General features: G+C 45.0%; 1 protein-coding gene and 1 non-coding gene across 2 annotated transcripts in view; one reads left to right on the forward strand and one right to left on the reverse strand.

The window, feature by feature from the left end:
- Positions 1-16,497, forward strand: part of Hebp1 (heme binding protein 1) — a 35,582-nt gene that overhangs the window by 9,653 nt on the left and 9,432 nt on the right. Inside the window, exons 2-3 of the mRNA XM_021164994.3 lie at positions 8,817-8,955; positions 11,114-11,294. Coding sequence (XP_021020653.1) covers positions 8,817-8,955; positions 11,114-11,294 — 320 coding nt within the window. The remainder of the gene's footprint in view (positions 1-8,816; positions 8,956-11,113; positions 11,295-16,497) is intronic.
- LOC115031411 (small nucleolar RNA SNORA17) lies at positions 15,152-15,285 on the reverse strand. The gene has a single exon (XR_003837050.1). It is a non-coding gene; the product is annotated as a small nucleolar RNA SNORA17 (small nucleolar RNA).

The raw sequence follows: 16,497 nt of genomic DNA on the forward strand, positions 1-16,497 counted from the left end.
AGGCAGCTCACCTGGCCTGGGTTGGTTGGTTGGTTTAGCTCTGAAAGGCTTTCCTTTGACCCTGTTTTTAAGTTCTTTTATTAATGAGTCTAAGAACCCCAAGAAGGGACCCCCATTTCTTCAGTATCATGGCAACTCTAATGGGACCCCACAAATTTATGGTAACTTCTACAAGGTCCCATCTTCATCCCCATCCCCAAAAGAAATAAATACACAAAGAGAGAAAGAGGGGGTGGCTTGGTGGCAGACCTTCTAAACACACACACTCAGACACACACATACACACACACATCATGACATACCACACAGCACCACTCCACATACAAACACACACACACACTCGTCAAGGGCACCAGGCTCCCTCTTGACACTAGAATAAACAGAGGGATTTGGTAGTGTTGAGTAACAGGTCTGCGGTAGTGTTGTGTCTAGAAGCTGTTGGACAGAAGTACTTCTTTCCCCTGGTGGTGCTGGGGATGTAGCCGAGGGCTTCCCCGACAGTAAGTCAGCGCTCTACTTCAGAGCTGGATCCCAGCCCTCTAACAAATCACAGCCATGCTTCTAGAACAAGGTTGTCATTGGGATTTTCAGTTTCCAGGAGATTGTTGCTATTAATGCATTATTTGTTTATTTTCTCCTTTCCGTGTTTTTCTTTGCTTTCCTGGCATCTCCCAAAAGTTGGATCTCCTGTGCATTTTTGGTTATTCATTTATTTATTTACTTACTTGTGTGTGTGTGTGTGTGTGTGTGTGTGTACATGTGTTCATTTGTGTGAGTGAACACACTGTGGCACACATGTGACAATCAGGGGACAACTTGCAGAAGTTGGACCTCACCTTCCACCACACAGCACCTGGGAATTGAACCTCAGTCATCAGGCTCCGTGACAAGTGCCTTTACCTGCTGAGCCACATGATGATAAGCCTCACTGGAGAGTTTCATCGTATCTCTAGCTATAAATAAGAACACTTTGTTCTTATTTGACTCCTACTCCCCCCCCCCCCCAGGGCTCTCCACATAGTTCCCCTTCAGCTTTCTTGTCCTTTGTATGTGTGTGTGCATGTGTGTGTGTGCACGATTAAATCTGGATTCTATATGAAAGCAAACAAGGTTCCTGTTCTCACTCTCCTTCACCCTCCCTTTAGACCTCTTCCTCCCCTCTCAGAGTCCACAGGCCAGTCACCTGAGCATATAGTCTGTTACACTTAAATTTAGATGTTGCCCATGAGGAAACATGGTATCTGTCTCTGAGTCTGCATTATCTCACTCAGCATGGTGCTCTCCTGTCCCAAACACTTTCCTGCAAGCGTTGTTGTTTCCCTCATACTTACAGCTAAACAAGACTTGTGTCTGAATCACACGGTCTGTACCCACTGATCTGTTGGGAGGCGTCTAGCCTGGCTCCATGTGTTGGTTGTTGTGAATAACACAGTCATAAGCATGGGTGTGTGGAGCCCTGTGGCGTGCAGACCTGGGTTCCGTCGGGTACATTCCCAGGAACAATGCAGCTGGGTCCTGTGGCCATTCTGGCTTTAGTTCTTCCATAGTCGCTGAGCCTCTCCACATTCTATCAGCAGTGTAAATGGTTCCTCTTTCCCTGCACCCTTATCCTTGCCAGCATATGCTGTCATTTGTCATTTGGCTGCCACTGCCACCACCTGTCCCCTACCTCCTCTTCCTCTTCATCTTTGTAGCTTCTTTGGTAGGTGTATTTGGTACAGAGGAGCATGGGGGGAGTGTTTGTTATTTTTTTGGTTTGATTTTATTTAATTATTATTTTGCTTTTTGAGACAGGATCTCATGTAGCCCAGGCTGGTCTAGAACTCTTGATCCTTCTGTCTCCACCTCCTAAGTGCTGGGTTTAGGGGCAGATGCTACTGTGCCTTCGCTTATGCTTTTGCTAGCTCCCTTATTGTCTTTTCCTAATTTCTTCTTCTTTTCTTGCCTTTCTCCCAGCAACGTTGTCTTCTAACCTTTCTAGGAATTTTCTTCATAACTGTTAGCATACTTTTAAAAGATTAATTTTTAAATTCATGTATTTGTGGACAAGAATTGGGGTACCCTAGGATTCAGAGGTATTGGATGCCCTGGACCTGTAATTACAGAGAGCTGCCCAACATGGGTGCTGGGAACTGAACTTAGGTCCTTTGCAAGAGCACTGCACACTCTTCACTTCTGAGCCAGCTCTCCAGCACCCAATACTTCTTTCTTTCTTTCTTTCTTTCTTTCTTTCTTTCTTTCTTTCTTTCTTTCTTTCTTTCTTTCTTTCTTTCTTTGTAATCTCCAAAAGCTTTTTTGATCTCTTGGTGTTCCATTTTTGTAGTGTTTCTAGTATTCTGGGGGTACAATAGCTTCCCTGTCCCCCTCAGAATATCAATTACAGGATTACTTTGGTTGCTTGGTTGGCAGTGGTTTGCTTTGAGACAACATGTCATGTAGCCCAGGCTGGCCTTCCACTTATGTAGCTGAGGATAACTTTGAACTCCTATTCTGCCTCCGCCCCCCAAGTGCTATAGTTACAGATGTGCACTATCCCTTCCTATGAGATTTTTAAAACTGTCTTTTGATAATCTACACTTACAAAAATCTCAGAGTCTATTTCTTTTTTTTTTGATTTTTAATATTTTTATTACATATTTTCCTCAATTACATTTCCAATGCTATCCCAAAAGTCCCCCATAGCGCCCCCCACTTCCCTACCCACCCATTCCCATTCTTTTGGCCCTGGCATTCCCCTATATTGGGGCATATAAAGTTTGCAAGTCCAATGGGCCTCTCTTTCCATTGATGGCCGACTAGGCCATCTTTCCATACATATGCAGCTAGAGACAAGAGCTCCGGGGTTCTGGTTAGTACATCTTGTTGTTCCAACAATAGGGTTGCAGATCCCTTTAGCTCCTTGGGTACTTTCTCTAGCTTCTCCATTGGGAGCCCTGTGATACATCCAATAGCTGACTGTGAACATCCACTCCTGTGTTTGCTAGGCCCCGGCATCGTCTCACAAGAGACAGCTATATTTGGGTCCTTTCAGCAAAATCTTGCTAGTGTATGCAATGGTGTCAGCGTTTAGAAGCTGATTATGGGACGGATCCCTGGATACGGCAGTCTCTAAATGGTCCATCCTTTCATCACAGCTACGAACTTTGTCTCTGTAACTCCTTCTCTGGGTGTTTTGTTCCCAATTCTAAGAAGGTGCACAGTGTCCACACTTTGGTCTTCATTCTTCTTGAGTTTCATGCGTTTATCAAATTGTATCTTATATCTTGGGTATCCTAAGTTTTGGGCTAATATCCACTTATCAGTGAATACATATTGTGTGAGTTCTTTTGTGATTGTGTTACTTCACTCAAGATGATGCCCTCCAGGTCCATCCATTTGGCTAGGAATTTCATAAATTCATTCTTTTTAATAGCTGAGTAGTACTCCATTGTGTAAATGTACCATAATTTCTGTATCCATTCCTCTGTTGAGGGACATCTGGGTTCTTTCCAGCTTCTGGCTATTATAAATAGGGCTGCTATGAACATAGTGGAGCATGTGTCCTTTTTACCGGTTGGGACATCTTCTGGATATATGCCCAGGAGAGGTATTGCTGGATCCTCCGGTAGTACTATGTCCAATTTTCTGAGGAACCGCCAGACTGATTTCCAGAGTGGTTGTACAAGCTTGCAATCCCACCAACAATGGAGGAGTGTTCCTCTTTCTCCACATCCTCGCCAGCATCTGCTGTCACCTGAATTTTTGATCTTAGCCATTCTGACTGGTGTGAGGTGGAATCTCAGGGTTGTTTTGATTTGCATTTCCCTGATGATTAAGGATGTTGAACATTTTTTCAGGTGCTTCTCTGCCATTCGGTATTCCTCAGGTGAGAATTCTTTGTTCAGTTCTGAGCCCCATTTTTTAATGGGGTTATTTGACTTTCTGGAGTCCACCTTCTTGAGTTCTTTATATATATTGGATATTAGTCCCTTATCTGATTTAGGATAGGTGAAGATCTTTTCCCAATCTGTTGGTGGTTTTTTTGTCTTATTGATGGTGTCTTTAGCCTTGCAGAAGCTTTGTAGTTTCATGAGGTCCCACTTGTCAATTCTCGATCTTACAGCACAAGCCATTACTGTTCTATTCAGGAATTTTTCCCCTGTGCCCATATCTTCAAGGCTTTTCCCCACTTTCTCCTCTATAAGTTTCAGTGTCTCTGGTTTTATGTGAAGTTCCTTGATCCACTTAGACTTGACCTTAGTACAAGGAGATAGGAATGGATCAATTCGCATTCTTCTACATGTTAACAACCAGTTGTGCCAGCACCATTTGTTGAAAATGCTGTCTTTCTTCCACTGGATGTTTTTAGCTCCCTTGTCGAAGATCAAGTGACCGTAGGTGTGTGGGTTCATTTCTGGGTCTTCAATTCTATTCCATTGGTCTATTTGTCTGTCACTATACCAGTACCATGCAGTTTTTATCACAATTGCTCTGTAGTAGAGCTTTAGGTCCGGCATGGTGATTCCACCAGAGGTTCTTTTATCCTTGAGAAGAGTTTTTGCTATCCTAGGTTTTTTGTTATTCCAGATGAATTTGCAGATTGCACTTTCTAATTCGTTGAAGAATTGATTTGGAATTTTGATGGGGATTGCATTGAATCTGTAGATTGCTTTTGGCAAGATAGCCATTTTTACAATGTTGATCCTGCCAATCCATGAGCATGGGAGATCTTTCCATCTTCTGAGATCTTCTATAATTTCTTTCTTCAGAGACTTGAAGTTTTTATTATACAGATCTTTCACTTCCTTAGTTAGAGTCACGCCAAGATATTTTATATTATTTGTGACTATTGAGAAGGGTGTTGTTTCCCTAATTTCTTTCTCAGCCTGTTTATTCTTTGTGTAGAGAAAGGCCATTGATTTGTTTGAGTTAATTTTATATCCAGCTACTTCACCGAAGCTGTTTATCAGGCTTAGGAGTTCTCTGGTGGAATTTTTAGGGTCACTTATATATACTATCATATCATCTGCAAAGAGTGATATTTTGACTTCATCTTTTCCAATTTGTATCCCTTTGATCTCCTTTTGTTGTCGAATTGCTCTGGCTAGGACTTCAAGTACAATGTTGAATAGGTATGGAGAAAGTGGACAGCCTTGTCTAGTCCCTGATTTTAGAGGGATTGCTTCAAGCTTCTCACCATTTACTTTGATGTTGGCTACTGGTTTGCTGTAGATTGCTTTTATCATGTTTAGGTATGGGCCTTGAATTCCTGATCTTTCCAAGACTTTTATCATGAATGGGTGTTGGATCTTGTCAAATGCTTTTTCCGCATCTAACGAGATGACCATGTGGTTTTTGTCTTTGAGTTTGTTTATATACTGGATTACGTTGATGGATTTCCGTATATTGAACCATCCCTGCATCCCTGGGATGAAACCTACTTGGTCAGGATGGATGATTGTTTTGATGTGTTCTTGGATTCGGTTAGCAAGAACTTTATTGAGGATTTTTGCATCAATATTCATAAGGGATATTGGTCTGAAGTTTTCTATCTTTGTTGGGTCTTTTTGTGGTTTAGGTATCAGAGTAATTGTGGCTTCATAGAATGAGTTGGGTAGAGTACCTTCTGTTTCTATTTCGTGGAATAGTTTGTGAAGAACTGGGATTAGATCTTCTTTGAAGGTCTGATAGAACTCTGCACTAAACCCATCTGGTCCTGGGCTTTTTTTAGTTGGGAGACTATTAATGACTGCTTCTATTTCTTTGGGGGATATAGGGCTGTTTAGATCATTAACCTGATCTTGATTCAACTTTGGTACCTGGTATCTGTCTAGGAACTTCTCCATTTCATCCAGGTTCTCCAGTTTTGTTGAGTATAGCCTTTGGTAGAAGGATCTGATGGTGTTTTGGATGTCTTCAGGATCTGTTGTTATGTCTCCTTTTTCATTTCTGATTTTGTTAATTAGGATGCTTTCCCTGTGCCCTCTAGTGAGTCTGGCTAAGGGTTTATCTATCTTGTTGATTTTCTCAAAGAACCAATTCCTTGATTGGTTGATTCTTTGAATAGTTTTTCTTGTTTCCACTTGGTTGATTTCACCCCTGAGTTTGATTATTTCCTGCCGTCTACTCCTCTTGGGTGAATTTGCTTCCTTTTGTTCTAGTGCTTTTAGGTGTGTTGTCAAGCTGCTAATGTGTGCTCTCTCTAGTTTCCTTTTGGAGGCACTCAGAGCTATGAGTTTTCCTCTTAGAAATGCTTTCATTGCGTCCCATAAGTTTGGGTATGTTGTGGCTTCATTTTCATTGAACTCTAAAAAGTCCTTAATTTCTTTCTTTATTCCTTCCTTGACCAAGGTATCATTGAGAAGAGTGTTGTTCAGTTTCCACGTGAAGGTTGGCTTTCTATTGTTTATTTTGTTATTGAAGATCAGCCTTATTCCATGGTGATCTGATAGGATGCATGGGACAATTTCAATATTTTTGTATCTGTGGAGGCCTGTTTTGTGACCAATTATGTGGTCAATTTTGGAGAAGGTACCATGAGGTGCTGAGAAGAAGGTATATCCTTTTGTTTTAGGATAGAATGTTCTGTAGATATCTGCCAGATCCATTTGATTCATAATTTCTCTTAGTTTCTCTGTGTCCCTGTTTAGTTTCTGTTTCCATGATCTGTTCATTGGTGAAAGTGGTGTGTTTAAGTCTCCCACTATTATTGTATGAGGTGCAATGTGTGCTTTGAGATTTACTAAAGTTTCTTTAATGAATGTGGCTGCCTTTGTATTTGGAGCATAGATATTCAGGATTGATAGTTCCTCTTGGAGGATTTTACCTTTGATGAGTATGAAGTGTCCCTCCCTGTCTTTTTTAATGACTTTGGGTTGGAAGTCAATCTTATCAGATATTAGAATGGCTACTCCAGCTTGTTTCTTCATGCCATTTGCTTGGAAAATTGTTTTCCAGCCTTTCATTCTGAGGTAGTGTCTATCCTTTTCTCTGAGATGAGTTTCCTGTAAGCAGCAAAATGTTGGGTCTTGTTTGTGTAGCCAGTTTGTTAGTCTATGTCTTTTTATCGGGGAGTTGAGTCCATTGATATTAAGAGATATTAAGGAAAAGTAATTGTTGTTTCCTGTTATTTTTGTTGTTAAAGTTGGCATTTTGTTCTTGTGGCTGTCTTCTTTTAGGTTTGTTGAGGGATTACCTTCTTGTTGTTTCTAGGGCGTGGTTCCTGTCCTTGTATTGGTTTTTTTCTGTTATTATCCTTTGAAGGGCTGGATTCGTGGAGAGATAATGTGTGAATTTGGTTTTGTCGTGGAATACTTTGGTTTCTCCATCTATGTTAATTGAGAGTTTGGCTGGGTATAGTAGCCTGGGCTGGAATTTGTGTTCTTTTAGTGTCTGTATAACATCCGTCCAGGATCTTCTGGCTCTCATAGTCTCTGGTGAAAAATCTGGTGTAATTCTGATAGGCTTGCCTTTATATGTTACTTGGCCTTTTTCTCTTACTGCTTTTAGTATTCTATCTTTATTTAGAGCATTTGTTGTTCTGATTATTATGTGTCGGGAGGTATTTCTTTTCTGGTCCAGTCTATTTGGAGTTCTGTAGGCTTCTTGTATGTTCATGGGCATCTCTTTCTTTAGATTTGGGAAGTTGTCTTCTATAATTTTGTTGAAGATGTTTGCTGGTCCTTTGAGTTGAAAATCTTCATTCTCATCCACTCCTATTATCCGTAGGTTTGGTCTTCTCATTGTGTCCTGTATTTCTTGGATGTTTTGAGTTAGGATCTTTTTGCATTTTACATTTTCCTTGATTGTTGTGCTGATGTTCTCTATGGAATCTTCTGCACCTGAGATTCTCTCTTCCATCTCTTGTATTCTGTTGCTGATGCTCGTATCTATGGTTCCAGATTTCTTTCCTAGGGTTTCTATCTCCAGTGTTGCCTCATTTTGGGTTTTCTTTATTGTGTTTACTTCCCTTTTTAGGTCTAGTATGGTTTTGTTCATTTCCATCATCTGTTTGGATGTGTTTTCCTGTTTTTCTGTAAGGACTTCTACCTGTTTGATTATGTTATCCTGTTTTTCTTTAAGGATTTGTAACTCTTTAGCAGTGTTCTCCTGCAATTCTTTAAGGGATTTTTGTGCTTCCTCTTTAGTGTCTTCTGTCTGTTTAGCAGTGTTCTCCTGTATTTCTTTAAGTGTGTTATTAAAGTCCTTCTTGAAGTCCTCTACCATCATCAGGAGATATGCTTTTAGATCCGTGTCTAGCTTTTCCGGTGTGTTGGGGTGCCCTGGACTGGGCGAAGTGGGGGTGCTGGGTTCTGATGATGGTGAGTGGTCTTGGTTTCTGTTAGTAAGATTATTATGTTTACCTTTCGCCATCTGGTAATCTCTGGGGTTAGTTGTTATCGTTGTCACTGTTTAAAGATTGGAGCAGAAGCTGTGTTCCACTCACCAGCAGTCTCTAAATCCTGCGGCGGGGGTCGTGGGTAGCTGACGGTACCCCGGTGCTGGTCCAGCCGGAAGAGGCCTGTGGTCCTACTCAGGCCGGTTTTCTGTTTCCCTAACTAATGCAGTCTCTGGTCCCGCGTGCAATTGGATTGGAGCAGAAGCTGTGTTCCACTCTTCAGAAGTCTTAAGATCCTGTGGCGGGTGTTGTGGGTAGCTGGCGAGTGTCAGCCGACCCTGCGCCCCAGCTGCCCCGGTGCTTTTCTGACCGGAAGAGCTCAGAGTCTATTTCTTATAGTGCTTCCTATAAAGTCTGTCTCCACGCAGTCACCCACTCTGGGGGTTTCTCGCTGCTTTGAGTCCTTTGTTCTCACTCCCCGTGTCTCCCGCATTTCCAGGAAGATGTCTCCTATGAGGAAAGAGCTTGTGAAGGGGGGAAGTTTGCTACTGTGGAAGTGACAGACAAGCCGGTGGATGAGGCTCTCCGGGAAGCCATGCCCAAGATCATGAAGTATGTGGGTGGTACCAATGACAAAGGTGAGTGTCCCAGGGGACAGGGAATGGCTGTGGACACCTGTGACTGCCTATTCCAATGTCATGTGCAGGAAGTTCACAGCAGGAAGCTTTGCCATCAGACCACTCTGATGTCAGGTTGAGCTATACATGGTCTCTGTCACTCAGTTCTTTGTTTTTTGTAAGTACAGAGCCAGGTGCTCGCCCTGGTTGTTTGTTTGTTTGTTTGTTTGTTTGTTTAACACTACCGTGTTCACTGTGTACTTACATTGAATGAATGTGGTAACTCACAGTAAGCTGAGTTCCGTGCAAGGCATGGTTGTCATCTAACTAGAAACTCCTAGCACCGGGCTAGAAATCTGTCAGCCCTCAGACTGTAGGGTTGCAGGAGCTGTGAGACTCAGTTTTGGGGGTAAAGCATCCCTGACTTTACGACATGGCTGCCCATGCTGGCTGCCTTCTCTCTCACACCCCATTTCTAAAGTGGTTGGACTGAAGTTTCATGTAAGGTACACCATGGGAGTATAAATTATATTTTTTAAATATTATTTATTAACTATTATTTACACAAGTACACTGTAGCTGTCTTCAGACACACCAGAAGAGTGCATCAGATCCCACGACAGATGGTTGTGAGCCACTATGTGGCTGCTGGGAATTGAACTCAGGACTTCTGGAAGAGCAGTCAGTGCTCTTAACCCCTGAGCCATCTCTTCAGACCAATTATAATTTTCTTTTCTGAGACTGGGTCTTTACATAACCCTGACTGTCCTGGAACTCATTATATAGATGAGGCTGGCTTCAAACTCTCCAAGAGCCACTTGCCTCTGTCTCCTGAGGACCCTTAAGCAACTCTCTGACTTAGGTGGCCCCGTAGGATTCCTGCAAATTAGCCATGGGTTTTAAAATAAAATAAAACTAGAGATGCTGGGTTTAATTTTTGAGTATTTTTCATGCCGGGCTTAGAAAGGCAATGAAGAAATATTTTTAACCATGGTAATATTTTCTTGGAGCAAAGTAAGCAGGCTTTGGAAAATAAGTTAACCTGTAAAAAAGTTAACAAAAAAGTTTTTTTTTCCTTAACTGTTAGAGCATTTCTTTGGGTGAGACTATGTATAAAGAAAGCACTATGACTAATTTCTTCCTCCTTTCTGGTTCACTCTGAACTGAGTGACAGAGACCATGTATATGTCTCTTTAGAGCTTCACAGCACTGGCACCAAACCCAGGGCCTTGGGCGTGCTAAGCAATGCTCTGCCACTGAGCTCCAGCCCAGCTCCCGGATTGTGAGTCAGGATGGCGCTGTGAGGCTCAGGCTGCTGTAGCTCCCAGTCCTTCCTCTTCCTCCCGAGAGCTGGCACTAGAGGCATGCGCCACCACCACTGGGCGCTTTCAAGGCCTTTTCATATAAACTGGGTATTCCCGCAATAGCATATTTTGTGTCTGCACCATGTTGTTTCATAATTACCCTCTGCGGCTAAGCATCTTCTTAAGAATAGTTACTCATAGCTGCACTATATGGCATCGTGCGTCTCTAATTCACTCAGAAATACTCCTGCTTTGACTAGTTACAAACTATCTGCAGGTAGTGTCTTATCATCCATACTCTTCCATAGTGTGTATTTTTTTTCTCTCTCTCTCTCTCAAAAATGCAAGTTCTTATGTATCTACATTCTTGCTATGTGTCACCAAATAGTTTTTGGTTTTGTTTTCTGCAAGCATCGGGGTGCTGGAGAGATGGCTCAATGGTTAGGGTGGATTACCACTCTTACAGAAGTTCTAAACTCAGTTCCCGGCAAACTGAAAAGCTGGAGAGATGGCTCGGCGCCTCAGAGCACAGGCTGTTCCTGCAGGGGACCAGTGCTCAGTTCCCAGCCACCACCTGGTGGCCAACAGCCATCCATGACCCCCGTTCCAGGGCATTGCTGCCCTCTGCTGCCCTCCACAGATACCTACGTGAGCAGGGTGCACATAAACTCCCGCAGGCACACATACAAACATACAACATGGATAAATGGTGCCACCAACCTCCAGCAGATACAAGGAAGGACATTGCACATTTCTAATTCATGTACTTACTGCCTGAAATGTTTGTTGCTCATTAAAAAAGAATCACTATGGAAGAGAACTGAGATTTACGCCCTCTGTCTAATGTCTGCTCCCTCTGTGTTCTGATGATTCAGGAGTCGGCATGGGTATGACGGTCCCTGTCTCTTTTGCCGTGTTTCCCAATGAAGATGGCTCCCTACAGAAGAAACTGAAAGTCTGGTTCCGGATTCCGAACCAATTTCAAGGCAGCCCACCGGCCCCCAGTGATGAGAGTGTGAAGATCGAGGAGCGGGAGGGCATCACTGTCTATTCCACGTAAGGAGACGCTCTTTGCGTTTGCTGGTCCTAGCCACTCCTCGGATCTTACTGAATATTTACATTGGCTTTTCACCGATGCTTAATTCAATGAAGAAACACTGAGTCGTGGCAGTAACTCACTTTAATTTCTGCAGGCTGTGGCACACACGTGTTTGTGGTTTATCTCGATAAATGCCTGGGCCTGTAGCCATATTGATAGGTAGAAAGAGTCACCTCTGCCTAAGCTCAAGATGTACACCTGCATTAGCCATAGCAGGTTCTTAGAAAATCCAAGGGATATATAAATGTGTGTGTGTGTGTGTGTGTGTGTGTGTGTGTGTGTGTGTGTGAATAATATATGCCAGTACTATAATGTCAGTACTATATATGTCAATAATGTATATGCCAATAATATTGACAATAGTGTGTGTGTGTGTGTGTGTGTGTGTGTGTGTGTGTGTGAATAATAGTTTGGGGTCATGGATACATAGCTGGGGACTACATGATTTACACCCCATACTTCCTTAGATTTATAAGGGTAGAGAGTTTGTCAGAGCTGAACAGCCAGCCCCCTGCTTGTTCCTGGACTATGGTTCTTTAAGGGAGGGACGCATTTGCCCTCCTGTCCTCTGGCTCTGTGTTAGGACTCCTCCACAGTTACATTTCTTCACTATAGAAAGTAGTAGATGCAAACTGTTGCCTGTTCTTTCTTGCTTTACTTCGTCTTGTTTTCTTGTGCTGGGAATTAAACCCAGCACCCCATGCACACTGAGTTTGTATTCCACTGTCTGTCTGTGCCAGATGCTATCCACTAATCCACAGAAATCTGTGGGGCTCTAGTGAGATCTGCCAGGCTCGGGCCCAACCAGGGTGGCCAAAGAGTTGTGCTCTCCTAAAGGAGTGGGATCGAGGCTCGGCTAGCCAGTGGGGCGTGGGAGGTTGGGAGCCGAGGTCTGGAAGTGATCTCAGTCGGTTCAAGCAGCTTCCAGGGGATGAAAGCTTCAGGAGAGAACTCTCCTCCCCAAAAGGTGTTACAGCTCTTATAGGACAGACGCTTTCAGACAGTCCTCGATGAAGTCATTCTCACGCCTTTATTTCTTCTGGACAGGGATATATATATTGGAGAGGGTTGGGGGTCTGACAGCAGATGCTTTCTATTGGCTTGGTCTGAGATGTTAGGGGTATCTCATCTGCATGTGGAGGGGCTTTGAGGTGCTGCCTCTACTTGACTGATTGTCAGTGTCCTCTCCATGGAGTGCCATGGTCTCTTGACCATGTTTGGGTTGGGAGTAGGTGAAACGCCTACCGTCTTCAGGTATGAGGTGCAGGGGTTTCTGAACTCAACCTCACCAAGTTTCCTGGCATGGTCTATTGCCCCATATTCTACCACCAAGCTACTCATGCCCACAGCCTGGTGCATGTTTTCTAACCTTTGGTCCTTAGTCTGCCCTCGGAAGTCAAGTCTCTTCAGATAATTGGTGACTCCCTGTTTATCAAAATCCCACTGTGTAACAGGTACCTAACCAGGGTCAGAGAAAGGCCAGAACCTTCACCAGTAGTAACCACAGATCAGGGGTTGGGGTCTGCTCAAGCTCAACTTTGTGAAAATTAACTATACAAATGATTTTTCACTGCATGGTTTCTGTCCACTGAAAGCCCCCTACCACACCCAACTATGGCTATTAGGCTTCCATATTCTAATTCCTCCTCTGGGGGATGGGACTTTGTTCCCCAGAGCTAGCATAGAAAGCTAGGCCAGGCAGTGGTGGCACACAGTTTTAATCCCAGCACTTGAGAGGCAGAGGCAGGCAGATTTCTGAGCTCGAGGCCAGCCAGCCTGGTCTACACAGTGAGTCCAGGACTGCACAGAGAAATCCTGTCTCAAAAGGCTGAAAGAAAGAAAGGAGAGGAGGGGAGAGGAGAGGAGAGGAGAGGAGAGGAGAGGAGAGGAGAGGAGAGGAGAGGAGAGGAGAGGAGAGGAGAGGAGAGGAGAGGAGAGGAGAGGAGAGGAGAGGAGAGGAGAGGGGAAAAAGAAAAAAGAAAGCTAGTGTGACTTGAGCTTGCCTGCTGCGGGCATTCTTTGGCTGGGTGAACAGAGCCTCCCGGAGCACAGAGTGGGTAATGCAACCGTGCCGATGACATGGAAACCCCACCCCCACCCCCAGTCCATGTTTCTTTCTATTCTAGCCCTCATCCAGACTCCTCAGCCTCTGTGCAGAGGCTTCTGAAAACTCTAAGCAGAGTCGGGAGTGAAGCAGGTAGGTAAACTGAGGCACCCAGGATGCTAAGGAAGCACTTTACTCCTACAGTCGCCCGAGTGCAGGATGCGCACTTAGAGTAAGAGCCACCTTAAACCATACACTCTGAGTGTCCACTGGTCTCTCTGTCAGTCCCCAGCTCCTTCTGCCCTCTCTCCTTCCTGCTCTCTGGGAAGTGTCGAGTAGTAAACTTCTATTATGCAGTGTGATTATCAGCTCTGCTGCAAGATGACGCTTTAGAAATTAGTAAGCCTCTCTTTTATAAAACGTTTGTTTCTTTGTGAATTTCACATTGTGCACCCTAATCCTATTCATCCCCTCCCCCCAACTCAAAGCCTTGGATCCGGGCCTGAGAGGTATCTGAGCTGCTCAGTGCACTGACTCTCCCACTTTCATACCCTCGGCGCCAGCTCACTAACAACCCCCACCACCAGGGCCTGCTCTACCCTGCTGCTCAGGCCAGGTGTAGGGCCTGTAGCAGGTGAGGGGCAGAGGCAGCTCTCTTGCTCTGATGACCTCAGGGCCAGCTTTCCTGCCTGCCACAGGTGGCAAAGGCAAGGTGGAGGTCAGCTCCCTCACACTCACACCCTCAGGACCAGCTTGCCCACAACCCTACCACCAGGGTCAGCTCTACCAATCTGGCCAGGTGAGGTGCAGGGCCGGCTCCCCCAGTGCTGCAGCTGGTGAGGGGCAGGGCCAATTCTCCTGCTCTCATGACCCTAGGGTCAGGTCTCCTGGCTGCCACAGGTAGTGAGGGACAAGGGGCGAGGAGAAGATGAGTGGTAGGTAGTGGTAGGTCTCCAAACACTTGCTCGTATCCTCAGGGATGTCTCATAGGCAACTCCTGCAGTGTGCAGGGGCTGCTCTCGGAGCACTGCAGCTGGCTGCGGGTGGGACCAGCTTTCCTCTTCTCATGGCCCTGGGGCCATAACTCCCAGGATGACAGGTGAGGGGTGGGGCCAGTTCTGCACAGCCCTCAGACAGCAACATGTCCCCAGGCAACAGCCTAGACCAGGGATGTCTGTCTGGCCTTTAGTGAAAACAGACCCCAGCTGCTGCAGGGCTACAGGCCCAGATGTGGCCCACTTTGGCAGTAGAAGCCAGAACCCCACCATCGTCCCACGAGGCATCACCAGCTACTCACATCGGGCTGTTCCTCTCTACCCTCCAGTCTCCAGTTCTGCCTCTCTTCATTGTCCCCACATCCTTCTGTTTCTCTTTCTGCTCCATTTTCTTCACCACTGCCTTGCTCCTCTCAGTGGTACCCAGGGTCTTTGAGTGTCTGGAGTTGTCTCAGGAGCACTATGTCTGGCTCCTGCATTAAGGCACCAGGCAGGGGGTCATCTCGGGCATGATATGTACCCAACCCACCCCCAGGCCTGTGTGGCACCTGACTGGTAGTCATCTCAGGCTAGCTCCCTGTCTAGGCCCCATGGCACTGATCTGGTGGTCATCTTGTGCTACCTTCTCACCCCACTCCCCAAATGGCCCCATGGAGTTCTCTGCCTTGGACTCACTTCTGCCAGGAGCCCTCAGTCTCAGGCAGGATTCTTCTAGTTTCCTATTTGCTCTGGATCCTAAGAGCCATCGGGGCTTGTGTAGTGCCAGACTGGTGGTCATCTCAGGCTAGCTTTCTCCTGGGAATATTCATAGGTCAGAGCGCTGAGGGTGGATGTAGCCTCTCTCCTCTCTGCCACCTACTGGTGCAAATGAGACACAGCAGCCACACCTGCAGGGATTCTAGGGGCAGGGTTGGTAAGCCTCTGTAAGAGTTAATTTCCCCCACTGGTTAAGCACCCCTAATCAACATCCTGGGGTTCTTGTGAAAGCACCTATCAGTACTTCCTAAAGTACCATTTACACATTTCTTAATGCTTTATCTAGCAATTATCTAAAGATTGACACAATTGAATCAGTTCACTTCTTACCCCAGCGTCCCCACTATGTCTTCTATCCTCTCATCCAGTCCTGCCTCAGAAGCCAAGTCTCTTGTAAGTGATTGGTGAGTCCCCATCTGTTGAAATCCCACTGTGTGACAGGTACCTAGCTATGTACAGCGCGGGTCAAGCACCCCCAACAGCAGTAGCCACAGTTGCTGATGGGGCTGATCTCAGAATAGTGAGAGGCTGCTGCCCGGGTTACCCTCTGTTGCTGCGGAGAAAAACCACGGCCAGAGTGACTTATGAAGGGAAGAGTTTATTTTGTGTTACAGTACTGGAGGGAGAGTCCATAATGGTGGATGACACACAGCAGCAGGAGGCCAGAGCTAGAAACTGAGCTATTACAACTTCAACAGAAAACACAAAACAGAGAGAGGAGAGCAGATGGGATATAGCAGACTATAAACTCTTAGAGCCCACAGCCAGTGACACTGTTCCTCCAGCAAAGCTCCGTGATGTCCCCAAACAGCACCACCACTGGGGACCAAGAGTTCAAATATCTTAGCCAATGGGGGTGCCTTTTGCACCCAAACCACCACAGTACAATTCCTGTTGTCTCTAAGTATGTTATGGCTACTTTCGTTCTGAACATGCTCTCTCACTGAGCAGCACACAAGGAAGGGAGAGAGCAAAACAGATAGGGAAGCCGTTTGCACCCATCACTCAGCATGGATGGTCAGCCCAGGGACAGCCTCCATCACATGGTGACAGGGAAAACACTCTCAACTAACTATTTTTTTTTTAGTAATTCTAGGCATTATATGATTTCATCTATAAATATTTTAATTATGGGATATTTTTAAAAATATTATCATGCCATATTACTTCTAAATGTTAACAGTAATTTGTTAAATTCTAACAATATAAACTCTCTGATTTATTTCTCTAGCTGTTTGTTTGTTTGTTTGTTTGGGTCCTTGATGAGGGGTCTCATCATGTATTCCAAGCTGACCTTGAATTCACAATTCTCCTGTCTCATCCCTAAGTGCCAGGATTAAAGGCACAGATGACCATGCCTGACTC

This window comes from Mus caroli, unplaced genomic scaffold, assembly GCF_978045245.1.
Source record: "Mus caroli unplaced genomic scaffold, Mus_caroli_1 scaffold_7, whole genome shotgun sequence".
NCBI lineage: Eukaryota > Metazoa > Chordata > Mammalia > Rodentia > Muridae > Mus > Mus caroli.